Below are 16,151 nucleotides of genomic sequence, written 5' to 3' on the forward strand. Positions count from 1 at the left end.
GGATAACCAAAGCCTTCTGCCATGCCATATGAATTTTAAGATCATTTTTTTCTATCTTTGTGAATAATGATACTAGTATTTATATTGGTATTGTATTAAATCTCTATATTTCTTTTGGTAGAATTGCCATTTCACAATATTAATTCTACCTATCAATGAGCATGAGAGGATTTCCTCCAGCTTATTTAATTTTGTGTAGTAGAAGTTTTAGAAGTATACTGTGATGATACTTCCAATTTTGTTGATGTCTGTTTTGCTCTCTCCTTTTTTCATTTCTGATCTTGTTAATTTGGGACCTGGATTTTTTTTTTTTTTTGCTTTAACAATTTGGCCAGGAGTTTGTCAATCTTGTTCATTTTTTCAAAGATCCAGCTTTTTGTCCCATCAAAGTTTTAATTGTTTTCTTAGTTTTCAATTCATTAATTTCTGCTCTAATCTTGATTAATTTTTTCTGTCTGGAACTCTTAGGGTTGGTTTATTCTTGTTTTTCTAGTGCCTTTAGGTGGACCACCAGGTTATTAATTTGGGATCTCTCTGTCTTTGTAATGAAGGCATATAAGGCTATGGATTTTCCCCCTATGACTGCCTTCATTGTGCTCCATAAGTTTCAGTAGGTTTTTTTTTATTATTATTATCATTCAATTCTAGGAATTTTAAATTTTCTTTTTGATTTCTTCTGTGACCCATTCATTGCTTAAATGTGTGTTGCTAAGTCTCCAGGAGTGGATTTCTTGATGTGTCTCTGTTGTTAATTTTTAGCTTTAATGCATTGTGATTTGACATGATTCAGGAAGTAACTTCAATTTTCCTGACTTTATGAAGACATTGTTTATGGCATAATATATGGTAAATTTTGGAGAAGGCTCCATGGCTACTGAGAAGAATGTGTATTCTGTAGAATTGGGGTGAAAAGTTCTGTAGATATCCATTAGGTCTAATTGATTTATGATGTTGTTGAGCTCTATTATTTCTCTGTTGATTTTCTGCTTGAATGATCTGTCTATTGATGATTGTGGAGTATTGAAGTCTCCAACTATAATGGTATTGGTGTTTATTTGTTTCATTGCCCATAGATTTTGTTTTATAATCTGTGGTGCACCTATATTTGGGTCATATATATTTATGATTGTGATGTGCTTATGTTGGATCATTCCCTTGATCAATAGGAAAGGGCCTTCTTTGTCCTTTTTTCATTATTTTGGGGCTGATATCTGTTTTAACAGAAATTAATATAGCAACACCAACTTGTTTTTGTTTACATTTGCTTGGAATATCATTTTCTACCCTTTCACATCAAGGAGGTGTCTATCTTTAGTGGTGAGGTTGGTTACTTGAAGGCAGTAGATATAAGGGTCCAGTTTTTTTTTTTTTTATCCATCCTAATAACCTGTATCTTTTGATTGCTGAGTTAAGACCATTAACATTTAAGGCTATTATTGTGAAGTTTGAATTAATCCCTGTTATGATGGGGTGTTTGTGGGGTTTGGTGCTTTCTTGTGTTTTGTACTATCTTAAGCCTTGTCTATTTTGGTTATTGTGATGTTTTTCTGGTTGGATCATGAGATTGTTTTTTTTACCATTATGTGTGGAGTATTCCCTCAAGTATTTTTGGAGGCTTAGCTTTGTATTCATATAATCACACGGTAGACTTTTTTTTCATGGAAAGTTTTCTTTTCAACGTCTATTATAAGGGATACTTTTTATGGGTAGAGTACCTTGGGTTTGAAGCCATAGTTTTTCATACTTTGAAGTGTTCTATTCCAGGCCCTTCTGGCTTTCAGGGTTTCCACTGACAAATCTGAGCTAATTCTGATGGAATTGCCTTTGTCTGTTGGGAATTGTTTCTCTCTTACTTCTATTATCTTCTATCTTCAATCTCCTTGTTTTCCTTGTTAAGAGATTTAGCTACGATGAGTCTTAGAGAGTTTATTATTTTGTCTTTTTGGTGCTCCGTGGGCTTCTTGTATCTGGATAGGCCTGTCTTTTGAGAGATTCAGAAAAATTTCCTCTCCTTCTGATATTCCCAGGATCCAGATGTTTGGTCATATTGGGGTATCCCACAGTCCCCTCATATTCTGTTCATTTGATTTTTGTAGCAAATTCTTTGGCCTCCTGATCAATTTCTTATGTCTTGTCATCCAGGTCAGAGGTTTTGTCTTCCACATGAATAGATCTATTGGTGAGGGGTTCTTGAGAAGTTTTTATAATTTTTATTTGATGTTTGTTTTCTGTTGTCTTATGTTGCATCATGTCCATATCTTTAATTTTAATTTAATTTAATTTATTAGTTTTCTTCTCAGCAAATACAGGCAGTTTGGTACCATTGTTTAGGCTCATCCATGATCTACCCCCTCCCAATGGACCCTCCTTGTTGATGTAAATGGGTCGTGCATTGTGGAGTTAGCCCACAGTTATTGGTACGATAAATGTCTCTGCATATCATGACCCAACATGTGATTCTGACATTCTTTCCACCCCCTCTTCTGCAAAATTTCCCTGAGCCATGTTGGGTTCATTTTTGGTCTGCTTCAGTGCTAAGGTGTTGGCGGTCTCTGAGGCTCTGGCTCTCTGATTTGGTAGGAGTTGATTTTTCTCTGTGTTGGTCTCCTTCCCCTTTGTGCTGGTATCTGGTTCATCAGGAAAATAGCACCCTTGTTTGTTTCGCCAATTTTCCTTAGTTTCAGTCAGGCCCCTTTTGAGGTATGTTGGGGCATCTCTCTCTTTAGGATCTGCATCTATCTGAAAAAGACAAGCAGATTCTCCAACGGAGAGTAAGTTAGGACCCATAAAATTGAGATAACACTTACTTTTTTTTTTTGATAGAGAGTTTAATAGGTATAGGCTCTCTTGTACCCCATGATTGATGGTAGCTTGATATTGGAGAGTGGGCTTATGTTTGGGTATGGTTTCACTTGTTTCCCAGCTCCAGCTATGTGTCTTGTACCACTGAGGGGATCAGTTAGCCAAATCAAGAGCAGTTGGTTCCCCACCATGGCTGTGTGCCACTATTACACTTGTATGGGCATCACATCAGGTTATTTGTTGCTAATTAGGTTAGACCATGAGTTGCTTGGACAGATATTGGTCATTTCCCCCATTCGCCCATGTAGCAACTTCTGGCACTAGACACGCTGACTGTCTGGGGACTGACGCTCTCCTGGCTTCCAGCCATGCCATTTCATTTTATATGTCAGCTGTGTATGGAGTCTTCAGCAATAGGGTTTTGCCACTGACTTTTGGTGGGTCATAAAGTACACTGACAGAAGTCTGTCATTGTTTTAGGAAACCTTGTAGGTTTCTCTGATCAAAAGTTCATTGTGGATGATATCCCCAAGCTGGTAGTGGGGGTTACAGGTCAGGGCCCACTAAGAAAATGAGGAAAAACATAACTAATATATAAGAGTTAGAGAGGAGAGAGAGAGAGGGGAGAGGGGGAGAGGGAGGAAGGGAAGATGTAGAAGATTTAGGTTAGTCTTGTTCCTACACTGTCCAGTATCTTGTGGTTCAGGTGTTTCCTGTAAGGGTCTAGTGAAGGTTCAGCCATTTGGTCTGCCTTTTAGGAAGTAGAATTTTATGGTACCATTGCTGTTTGGGTCCAGATTAGTGTTTCCCACCCCTTCAATGCCCTCCCCTCCCTCCCCATCCATCCTAGTGTCTAGTCCATGAGGTGCTGTGATCCATATCTTTTTTGAAGTACTATTTCAGAGTTCTGATTTCCTTGATGCTTCCTGGAATTTATTCTTGCATTTGATCAAGTCTTCATTAAATTTAATCAACCAGTTGTTGAGATCTTCCATTTCTTGACTTACCTTCAATTTTTTTTTCATATCTCTTTGGAGGATTCTAGCATTTTCTTTGATCAACTGAAGCCTACTATCAAAGGCTGAATGCTGTAGGAGACAATTCTTTTCAATTTCATTGATATGATTGTTGGTTATTTGATGGTTGGCTTCCAGTTCAGTGTTGTTGTTTTTTTTCTTTTTATGATCAGGGTCTCATTGGTTGTTATGTTATCATTTTGGGAATGAATTTCTGTTTATTTTTCTGTGATTTTCTTGGAGGCTTCCATTGTAGAACTAGGCATTCCTTGGTGGAGATCTCTAAATTTTCTGACTTTCATTGATTTTTTTTTTTTTGCATTGTTGTCTACCCATTTTATGAAGACAATTTTATTGAGGAGGAAGCAAGTTTTTGTCCTCTGGCCAGTGCATCCTCTAACTCAAATGAACAGGGATGTTAGTACCCAGTGGCCAGTCAGGATACCAGAGCAAAAGAACTGGTTCCACAGGTCACATATGCACCAGGCCTCCCCAAGCAAGGCACAATGGGACCTACCAGGACCAGGGTACTGGGAGGAGCCAGGGAACAGGGATGTGGCTTACTTACTCAATGTGGTACCCTCAGGCAGACAGAATGGCTCAGGGAACGTGGACCAGGGAACTATGAGGAGCTACGATGGAGTGGTCCGGTCTGCTCACTCCACACCACTGCCCCCCAATACTGTCAGTGCAGGGAACCTAGAGCAGGGAAGTGGGCAGGGTCCACAAACAGGAGCCTTGCCTGCTCACTCCACATCACAGTGCCTGCCATCATGATGTCCTCTCAGGGAACCCAGACCAGAGAGATGGGAGGAACACAGAAACAGGGGTCTTGCCTACTCATTTCAGACCTACTCACCCACCCACACACAGACCAGAGCAAGGAACCCTCAACTTGGTTTTTGTTATTGACAACTTTCATAATTGTAAATAATATCCCATGGTAATTTCCTCCCTCCCCCACTTTCCCCTTTGCAACTCCATTCTCCATCATATCCCCAACCCCGTCTCAATCAATATCTCTTTTATTTTGATGCCGTGATCTTTGTTTCCAATTATGATGGTCATGCATAGGTAGTGTCAGGGACTGTGAGGTAATAGATATCCAGGCCCTTTTGTGTCTGGAGGAGCACGTTGTAAGGAGTCCTACCCTTCCTTTGGCTCTTATATTCTTTCCACCACCTCTTCCACAATGGATATTGTGCCTTAGAAGGTGTGATAGAGATATTTTAGTGCTGAGCACTCCCCTGTAACTTCTTCCCAGCATGGTGATATGTTCTGAGTCACCCCAAGGTCACTTCCATCTGAAAAAAGAAGGTTCTCTAACCAAAAGTGAGAGTAGCATTAATATATGGGTATGAACATTAAGAGAAGTGGTTACTGGGCCATTTTATGAGCATAGTATATACACTTAGCCAGATAGCAGCAGATGTTATATCCCAAGGGCTCATGACTACCCCTGCTGTAGGTTTTCAGTATCCAGGATATACTTCCACCCATGGAGCAGGCCTCTAGTCAAATTAGAGGGTGGTTGGTTTTCCCCATAACAGATATGCCACTATTGTACCCATTGGTTCATTTGGCCTGGCTGGCCAAATATAAGGCTTTCAATGTCTGCTATTGAGTATCTTCACTGGTGATTGATCTCTCTTCCATTGAATTGCATGTGCATGCAGTGTGGCCTTTTCCAGCTTTCTGTCAGCTGGTCTACATGGAGGAGGTTTTCAGCTCAGCTCCAGCAGGATTTCTCAGTGGCCTTGCAGCCCAAGTATGTGGAGTCTTCAGCAATATGGTCTTTCCATCTTTTCCTGGTGGGAAAGCAAGGGCCTAGGCAATTACCTGTAATGTTTTGTGGGCATCAGGGATCTCCCTGGCCAACAACTCACTGGAAAGTATCCCATCCCTGGCACTAAAAATTTTCTGGTAACACTCTATTGCTCCTGTGTGTTCCATTGTCCAAAAAAGTAGGTTCCCATATGACTTATTTATATCTTTCCTTTACTTAATCTCTTTCCTCTGCCCTCACTTAGGCCTTTTCACCCACATTAATCTGTTCTTCTACTCACATATATACAATACCATCCTATTAATTCCCCCCTCCCTTTCTATTCCTTTCTTCATCACTACCTTTATCCAACCCAATTTTCAATATATTTATTTATTTATTTTTATTTATTTGCAAGCAAAGAGAAACCAGAGAAAAATGAGAGACAGAGAGAGAGGGAGAAAGAGAACATATGGCAGGACTGCAAATGAACTCCAGATGCATGGGCCACCATGTGCATCTAGCTTGTGTGGTTACTAGAGAATCAAACCTCAGCCCTTACGCTTCTCAGGCAAGTGCTTTAACTAATAAGCCTCCTATCCACTGCACAATTAAAAAATATATATATATTGAATATATTGAGTAAAATATAGAAATTAACTTGAAAACTTGCACATGCTTTCAAAACTGGGATGAGGCAGTTTCTGACAAAGACAAGCTAATTGAAGCAGCGATGGTAAATAACTTTTTTTTACTTTTGTTTAATTAGTTGAGAGAGAGAGAGAAAGAGAGAGAAGGAATTGGCATTCCAGAGGCTCCAGCCACTGCAAATGAACTCCAGATGCATGACCCCACCCCTTGTGCATCTGGCTTACGTAGGTCCTGGAGAATCAAACTGATATCCTTTGGCCATCCCTCCAGCCTAAATAACTTTCCTTTCCACAGGGTTGCAACTGATTATTCTTTGTTGATGACACTGCCTCATGAGTAATTGGTGCATCAATTTCATAACAATTTCTTTGTAATATGCAATGTTAGTTGTTTTAAAGGGTATCACAGTTCACATTCATTGTACTTGGCATTGCAAGAAGAATCGTGCTATATAATGCTTTTTTTTAGTTCGTTTTTTTTTTGTTTGTTTGTTTGTTTGTTTGTTTTCTTTGTCTGCGTTTACAAGTCAAGGGGCAGAATAACATCTGGAACCTGGAAATTGGCTTCACCTATATGAAGGTTGACCATAGCAGATAAAAATGAAAGAATATACTCCAATAATCACATAGGCCACTTTGATTTTTCATTTCAAACCATCTAAAGATCCAGTAAAACAGTCAATAAGAATTCTAAATATATGAGTAATTTAACAATAACTTTGTACAACACATGAATGAATCAAAAAGGCTTAGGTTCATCTCAGGTGCCAGTTCACTTACTTAAGGTATTTAAAAATAACTTGAGAAAATAATCATGCAAGGAATGGGAATATAGCTCAGTGGTAGAGAAAGAAAAGAATGAAAGGATGAAGGAAAGAAAGAAAGAAAGGAAGGAAGAAAGAGAGAAAGAAAGAAAAGAAGGAAGAGAAATGACATAAATCATTCAAGTAGTCAAATCTTAAGTGAAAATTGTTATTACAAAATTTAAAGTTTGTATCCTAAACTGCATTATTTGTATTTATTTAAAAATAATGAAAGGGGTGTTAAAATTGTGAGAATAAATAATAGTGTAATTTTGTCTAAATGAACAAAACATAGCAAAATGCCAAAGTCCCTTAGAGTTTCTCATTTCAAACTCAAAAGTGATTTTGAAATATGATGGTGTGTTTTCCTGTGAATTCAGTCAGTGACTAAGAAGAAATTCAATACCATCTAAAAGCTATGTTTCCCACCGCCAAGTGTTAAAAAGTACGTTTTACAGGTTAACTTCCTTTTAGGTGTCTATAACTTTTCATTTGGCATTTCTTCAGATAGATCATAAAGTACGGTCTTAAGTTTATATGTACATATGAAGTTTTAAAAATATTCAGTATGTTAGGGAGTTTATTTAGATTCTAATGTTTGTGGACAATCAGTGTTTTATAGATTTGTTTACCACACTTTCTGAAATGCATGTAAAAATACTTTGAACAATGATATTTTAATAACTTGCTAAGACCTAGACTTTTTTTCTGTGATCACATTTTGACAGACCTTAAAAACAGATCTAGAAAAGAAAAAGCAAACCATGGACAAACTCAGTTTACTTAACCAAGATCTTCTTTCAACACTGAAAAACAAGTCAGTTACTCAAAAGATGGAGGTGTGGATGGAAAACTTTGCCCAGCGTTGGGATAATTTAGTTCAAAAGCTTGAAAAGAGTTCAACACAGGTAAGTGATACAAATTATCATACAATTAATTATGCTGGAAATTTTTTAGAACTGTGGTGAAGGAATTATGATGGGCATAAAAAGGATACCACTTGGTTATTCCTTACTCAGTGGAGTCAAACACATGGCTTTTCTGCCAGTCATATTTCTGGTGAGTTGGTGAGAGACAGGATGCTTGCTAATTGGCTGAGCTAGTTCCTGCCCTGCAATCCAGCAGTTTGTAGTTCCTTGCGGAATGATGGGCAGTTAGACAACTTTCTCAGGAACTATATCATCACAATCTCATTTTCAAACGTAGAAACACATTGAATCTGTATATGTTGTAATCATATCGTATGCAATCCTTTGGCAATAATACGAACTCCACTACTTTTCAGTGAAATAAATCAGTAGTTGGCTAATCTACTAGTAATTTTGTTAATATATTTTATTATATGTGGTTTCCCATAGCTGTTTTGCAATATTTTGTACCTTAATAATATATAAATGATGCATTTGCAAATTTAAAAATTTTAAAACAGTACTGATAGTGTTCTAATATAAACTCATTTGTTCAAATGATTTTGGTGATAATAAAATTCTCCTTCTTGCCAGGCATGGTGGCCCATGCCTTTAATCGCAGCACTCGGGAGGCAGAGCTAGGAGGATCACCATGAGTTCAAGGCCAACCTGAGACTACATAGTGAATCCCAGGTTAGCCAGGGCCAGAGTAAGACCCTGCCTCGAAAAACCAAAAACGAACAAAAATTCTTCTCTCTCTCCCTTTCTCTCTCTCAAATATATATATATATATATATATATATATATATATATATATATATATATATATATATATAAATATGCTGAAGAGATTGCTTAGTGGTTAAGGTGCTAGCCTGTGAAGCCTAAAGACCCAGGTTTATTTCACTAGTACTCAGATAAGTCAGTTTCCCAAGGTGATGTGTGTGTCTCGAGTTCGTTTGCAGTGGCTAGAGACCCTGGTGTGCCCATTCTCTCTCTCTCTCTCGCTCTCTCTGTCTCTCACTCTCTCTCTCTCTCTCACTCTCTCTCTCTCTGTCTTACTTTCATTGTGTCTCTCAAACAAATAAATACAATATTTTAACAAAATCCTATTGCTACAAAGGTTGGCCTTATTTAATAGTTATTTTGAAATGAATATCTTTCAAAGAATAAATTTTTGGGAATGTAACTTAACTTAAAGTCATGTTTTGCTTCCTTTGCATAATATACTGCATTTTGAAAGCTTCAGTCTGAATGTGAGTCACTTAGGGTGTTGAAGGTGCATATTCTAATTTTTTTTTTCAGAAATCTTAGTTTGTCATAGGAAGGATCTGGGAATCTGTACATTTCTGAATCCTTTAGAAATCATTTGTGTACTCCCTTTTAATAAACAACGAACTATGAAGACAATGACAGATTATTCAAAGAAAATTCAGATTCTTCAAAATGATTACTCTAGTGGGAAAGTGGAAAATTTCCTAGCAATGCAGTATTTAAACACACTCGTTTGTCAGAATGGTATTACTTTTCAGTCAAGGTTTCTATATCTCTGCCATGTATTTATGATATGATTGATTTAGATGAATAAAAACTGAACCAGGTGTGGTGGTACAAGTCTTTAATCCCAGCACTCTGGAGGCAGAGGTAGGAGGATCACCATGAGTTTGAGGCCACACTGAGACTACACAATGAATTCCAGGTCAGGCTAAGCTAGAGTGAGACCTTACCTCAAAAAAAGGAGGGCAAAAGTAAATAAATAAAGAGTACTGCATGAATTTATTTATTCTTTAATTGCTTCTTTGACGATTTCACATGCACTATAATTTGGTCTTATAGACCCTCATTAACCTCTCTTGTTCCCTTACTTCTGCTGTACCCCTTTATCTTCCTTCTACATAATAATGGGCATAGCATTGTAATGAACATCTTTGCCCTCTCTCTGGCAACTACTGAAAACCAGTAGCTCCCTGGGGAAGGATGGGAAATCAAAAGTCCCTCCCCTGTTTATTATAGAGAATAGTGACTGGACCTAGCCTCTCCGTGTAATCACAACTGCTGCAAATTCATGATTGCAATGCCCATGCCATGCTCAGGTGAGAAGTTTCAGGAATCTTTCACCCTACACTCCACATTTTACATTTCTTTAGGGAAAAAGGCAATCTATTTTGTTTATGATTATTCACTCTTTTTTATTGAATTGTATAAAAATGACTTCAATAAATGAAGGAAAGGGTGAGCAAGGTTTTGACGATAGTTAAAACTCATTATTGTGAAACAGGGCATAGGATTTTGCCTGTGACGACAAGACATCAGATTGTACTCATACAAAGAACTCTGTGTGCCTAGGACTTTGATTGTTATTCACGTCAAAGCTTTGAGGGATTTTGACTTTAAAAAAAAAAAAAACAATTGCATGGCAAAAGATCAAAACATGAAAACAAATCAGCTCTGAAGGCTGTTCTCTTCCATTTTAAAGTCAGATTTGGTTTGAAGAATATATAAGGTGTAGATGTTAAACTTGATGAAAAGGTAGTCAAGAAAGGAGAAATATTTTCTGTTTTCAAATGTTGGAAGGGTTGTTTCTGGGATGCATACAGAAGGCAATGAGGGTAAATGAAACATACCCTCGATTTGTCAGTCACGAGAGGACTAAGATTCCACATTGTCACTCTCAAATAGCTTCAGTCATTCCCCTTAAACTTTTGGGGACCTCAACTTGGGCTAACCCTAGAAACAGGAAAGAAATCCAGAAAGAATCAATATGAAGCAGAGTTAAAGATTTCATTAAAGCTAGTTTAATAAAAGCTTAAGCAGAAGGGTTAGGAGAAAGAGGAGATTTCAGAAATAGAAACCATATCTGAGAACATGGTTCTGGACTTCTCTAAGAAAGAGCCACTCAGAAAGGCTAAGACATACACAACTATACATATGAGCATTCCAGTGTTCAGTTGGTTTTTAGGCATCCCTCCCCTCTTCTGTCTCTTCCCTTCTCTTAGATAATTGAGATTAAAGTGAGGCTTTAGAGGTGCCACATTCAGATAATATAAACCACCTAGGCTTGCACAAGGGATTTAGTTCAAAGCTTTTATTGGACATGATGTTATCTTTGAGATTCCTGTAAACCTGTAGGTTTGTAGGTGGGAAAGGGAGGAAGTCCTTAAACAATTAATTACACTGGAATTCTTGCTTCTCTGATGGTGAGAGGCTTCAACTAGACTCTTGGGTTGATGCACTCTTTTCCCTTCCCATATCCCCAGAATTTTACCCTGCCTCTGGTTGATTTCTATAAAAGTTCCAATGGCCCTTTCCCACCATTTTTATAATATTGATGGCAAGTGTTTACCAAAATTGCTTTAGAGAAAATTCTTTATGTGCCTTAACCTTTTCAACTTTTCTTTTAAAAATATTTTATTTTTATTTATTTATTAGAGACGGGGGGGGGAGAGAAAATGGGCATGCCAGGGCCTGCAGCCACTGCAAATGTACTCTAGGTGCATGTACCATCATGTCATCTGGCTTATGTGGGTCCTTGTGAATCGAACCTGGGTCCTTATGCTTCTTAGGTATGCACTTTAACCACTAAGCCATCTCTCCAGCCCCCTTTCAACTTTACATTGTCCAATCAATATTTTACAATCAGACAAAATTAAGTTTGAAAGCAAGTATACAAGATAAAAGCCTTCTTTAGGAAAGGCAACAAATGATACCCATAAACATAGCAAAAGCTCTTTGAATTAGTTATGATGAAATACAATTTCTTCTGAAATCTCTAACACCTATTTCTGTATTTTACAAATATGATATTTCACAAAGTATTTTTAACAAGACAGTATGGCCTAAATTTCTAACTGTTTACTGTTCTTTTACAAATAAGTATATATTATGTCAGTATGAAACCTAGATATATCTAGAAATTGTTGAATTAGAAAAATCTATCACTAACAGTGTTTTTTATTTCATATATATATATATATATATATATATATATATATATATATATATATATATATATATATATATATACCAGCTCTGTGGTTTTTATCATGTTTCCACTCCCTCTTCCAAAATACTGCAGAAATCCAGAGACCACAAATAACTCAACACTAAATCAAACTTCCACCATTTTATGTAAATGTGCATGTTGAGATATGCAGTTGATTTTTTTCCTAAATGTTATGACAATAATTAACATACTTTATCTTGATTACAATTAAGAAATATCATAATTAGAAATCAACTGCAGCTTGTACAGAAAAAATGCATAATTTATGTAAGTTGAAGCATTATTATATCCACTTAATTAAAATCATGCATAGTTTGAAGAAGATCTATGACTCATGTACTTAATAACTTATATGGCAATGGACATTAAAAATTACACACCAGGGGTGGGTGTGCCAACCTGCAGCATGAGAGTTGAACAGACCCCGAAGGAGGGAGTGGGAATGGACCTGAGACAAGAACACAAGGAATGGGTCCAAGACATGTTCTGATCAAGGCTCAAGTTTATTCAGGCAGACACAAGCTTATATACAGAAAATAAAACGTTCTCGGCAATGCCTATATGTCTAAAGTCAACTTCACCAAGGCCATACAATAATGCCTCTGTGCCTAAAGTCTCCAGAAAAGAGGTCAAGGAACAGCTACAGCTTTCAACAAGCTGATGTGATGGCTTATCAGTTAGTGCAATTGCCTGTGAAGCCTAAGGACCCAGATGCAATTCTCCAGTACCCATGTAAACCAGATGCACAAGGTGGAACATATATCTGCAGTTATTTTGCAGTGACTTGAGGCCCTGGAGTGACCATACTCTCTATCTGGTTCTCTTTCTCTCTCAATCTCTCTCCCTCTCTCAAATAAATACATAAATATATCTACCTTGGCAAATCCAAAAATTGTAGTTCTATGGCTTTTGTGACTTTTCTGTACATTTCTAATGACCATTTTTTGCAATGGTCTCAACTACAAGCATAAATATCATCAAGGTAAAATAATATACTCAGAATTTGCCTGTCCTTGAATTTGACAACCAATTCATACTGTTATTTCCTGTTATATTTGCATATTCTTAGATACCAAAATTTTAAAAAATGAGCTTTATGTATGTATATTATAAATCATGTATGTCTTTCTGATTTAAATATTTAAATTTTCATAGGCACATAAGTCAAAGCTTAAAGGGACTGACTTCTGATATTATATTTCAATTGTCATGGATATATATGTCAAGTAACTTTTTAAATTTAATTTATTAGTTTTCATGTCAAGTAACTTTAAAATACTCAGCATGTACATAATACATTCATTTTTACTGAAAATAAATGAAATGGTACATAGACATGCATACAATTTTCGTAACTATATAAGGGTGTGATTATCAAGATTAAAAATGTGTTGAATATATGTAACATTATTCTAAGTTAACATTCTGATTCTAATTTATCCAGCATTTTGGTGAAAGCATTGGATTTAAAAATTTCCAATTTTAAATTGGGATACATGGCTATAATTCCAAGCATTTGAATGAGAATAAAATAACAATATTGAGGAAAAAACACATAGAAATACTCTTATGCTTAAAAAGTCAACATTTTGTAGGAAATGTGTTATAGACATATTTGCAATTAAAATTATACAGAAATGTATGGCCCAAAGTGGAAATTGTCTATAACATTTCTACAAAAAAGAGCCACACATGTTTTTATCATCTGTTGGTTACTCAGTACAATAATTTCAACATTTATAAATGACATTGAAAATATTTCACATATTTATAATACTTTAACACATTCATGGGCCATAATTTATTTATATCAGCAATTACTGACATTAGATACAAATGACCTTATGAATTTATAAATTATAAATCCAGCACTGAGCAATAAAATAAATTTAAATGTTAAAGTGTTGCCCAAGAGAAAACTGCAGTTTCAAAAGGAAATTCCTTCAATACTGAATGTCCATGCCATATATTATTTTATATATTTATACATTATTTCTTTTAGCACTCATCTTCTTTTATTATTGTTATTCTTATCTTAGGGAGGTTTTGAGGTAGGGTCTAGCTCTAGCCCAGACTGACCTGGAATTAACTATGTAGTCTCAGGGTTACCTTTAACTCATGATAATCCACATACCTCTGCCTCCCAAGTGCTGGGATTAAAAGCATGTGCCACTACACACATATTTTTTTTTGTTGTTGTTATTATCATCTAACTTAATACAATACCAAGGTCCTGAAGATGGAGAATCCATTTTACTAATTTCTAAATATATTGAAGGGAATGCATACTCAGTATATATTGACATTATTTCAATAACTCCAAATGTTGTGATCCATCTGCTGAAAAATGTACACAACTTAAGACTGCTTTATTGAACATGTTGTTCTAAGCCGAGAAAGCTTACCTTTTGGAGCTACAACCATATTAATGTGAGTTCTCACTGATTACCAAATCTGCAGTACTTAGAAGTGAGTTTCATTAAGGTCACGATTAGTAAAATTCATGTCTTTAAATATGGTATGGAGAAAAATGCTCAGTCTACTCTGTGGTGGTTCAGGGTTCAAGATAATATTTAACAGGAAAAAGAAATAATACTTCCCTACAAGGTTGAGAAAATCTTTTTGCAAGGAAAGTTTTGCTACTATGCTCATGAAATAGTAGACAGCTTTGGGGATTAATGAATCCTATAGTAAGCAGAAAGTTAGGTTAAATGACTCCCATAATTCCTCTTCTGTCTATATTTTAATGATTCTAACAAATATACATTTACATTAAGTTATTAAACGTCATGGGTAAACTTAGCATATGATATAATGAGTTATACTCTGAGTATATTGAGTAGGTTTTGAGAGTGATAATTAATTTGTTAAATATAACGATTTTTTCCCCATGTTTGCAGGGTCTCTGTGGGACTATTTTTGTTTCTTCATACCAAAGGAAATGAAATAGTATTTTCAATTATAATTTTGTAATAATGTAATAGTAACAGCATAGAGCAATGTGTTAATATTGCTCTTTTGAAAATTATTCTTTTGCCTTTCTGTAAGGTTGTTTATATTCTTAGAAGTGATTCCTCTTTTTCTTATTTCATATCAGGCATGAAATACTGACATTATTGAAACTAATGTTACAAAAATATTCAGTGGCACAAATAGTCCATAAAGTACACATGTAAAAGGATTGCTTTATGATTTCAGGCTCTCTGAATCTTGAAGAATGCACATTGAAATTAAGATAATTTGATAATCTTAACATTATTTTTGCAGACACTTTCATTATTTTCTTTTGTAGATTACAAAAAAAAATCATAAAAATTCTCTTGGAATCCTAATCAAAGATATTTTATTTTTGAGTGGAAGTAAATTAATTTATGCATGTAATGGTGATTTTGTGTTGTGTTTTCCTTTTATCTTGACATTACTTGTCATTGTACTGTAATTATTATTGCTCATAGCTTTGCCATTGATTCTCAATAATGAATCTATGGATATCTTACAAAAGTTAAAAGATAAAAACTTGTATTTGGGTCTTGTAGGAATTTGATATCCATTAGTTTATTTTGTTGTTGCTGTTGTTGTTGTTGTTATTTTGTTTTGATTTTTGATCATTTTGCCTAAGAAGACTATCTAAATGGAAGTTCCTCAGGCCTTGGCATGTGTACTGTTGTTTGTCCAACAGAAAGCATTTAAGAAGTGTAAATAAGAAGCAGTTTTTTTTTTTTTTTTTTTTTTTTAAATAATTTTTATTTATTTATTTGAGAGTGACAGACACAGAGAGAAAGACAGATAGAGGGAGAGAGAAAGAATGGGCGCGCCAGGGCTTCCAGCCTCTGCAAACGAACTCCAGACGCGTGCGCCCCCTTGTGCATCTGGCTAACGTGGGACCTGGGGAACCGAGCCTTGAACCGGGGTCCTTAGGCTTCACAGGCGAGCGCTTAACCGCTAAGCCATCTCTCCAGCCCAAGAAGCAGTTTTTACAGCCAAGAGTTCCGCCCCTTATTGTTAATTGCTAGTTTGAAACCTGAAATTAAACAACAACAACAAAAACACCACTTGCAGTAACTTTCCACATTTCTTTCCATTGAAGGAATCAGTCATAATTTATGAGGCAAGGATGCTATTTAAATTTTTCTCAGACCTCTTAGGAAGTTCTAGAAAATCAATGAAATAAATCTTAACCACTGCCGATACCTGGCCTTTTGTC

At 36.0% G+C, this 16,151-nt stretch overlaps 1 protein-coding gene across 1 annotated transcript in view; it reads left to right on the forward strand.

Moving 5' to 3' along the window:
- The window catches only part of Dmd (dystrophin), a 2,157,654-nt gene that overhangs the window by 726,906 nt on the left and 1,414,597 nt on the right, over window positions 1–16,151 (forward strand). The window contains exon 16 of the mRNA XM_045140973.1: window positions 7,765–7,944. Within this exon, the coding sequence (XP_044996908.1) occupies window positions 7,765–7,944 (180 nt within the window). The remainder of the gene's footprint in view (window positions 1–7,764; window positions 7,945–16,151) is intronic.

The sequence above is a fragment of the Jaculus jaculus genome, chromosome X, assembly GCF_020740685.1.
Source record: "Jaculus jaculus isolate mJacJac1 chromosome X, mJacJac1.mat.Y.cur, whole genome shotgun sequence".
NCBI classification, from domain to species: domain Eukaryota; kingdom Metazoa; phylum Chordata; class Mammalia; order Rodentia; family Dipodidae; genus Jaculus; species Jaculus jaculus.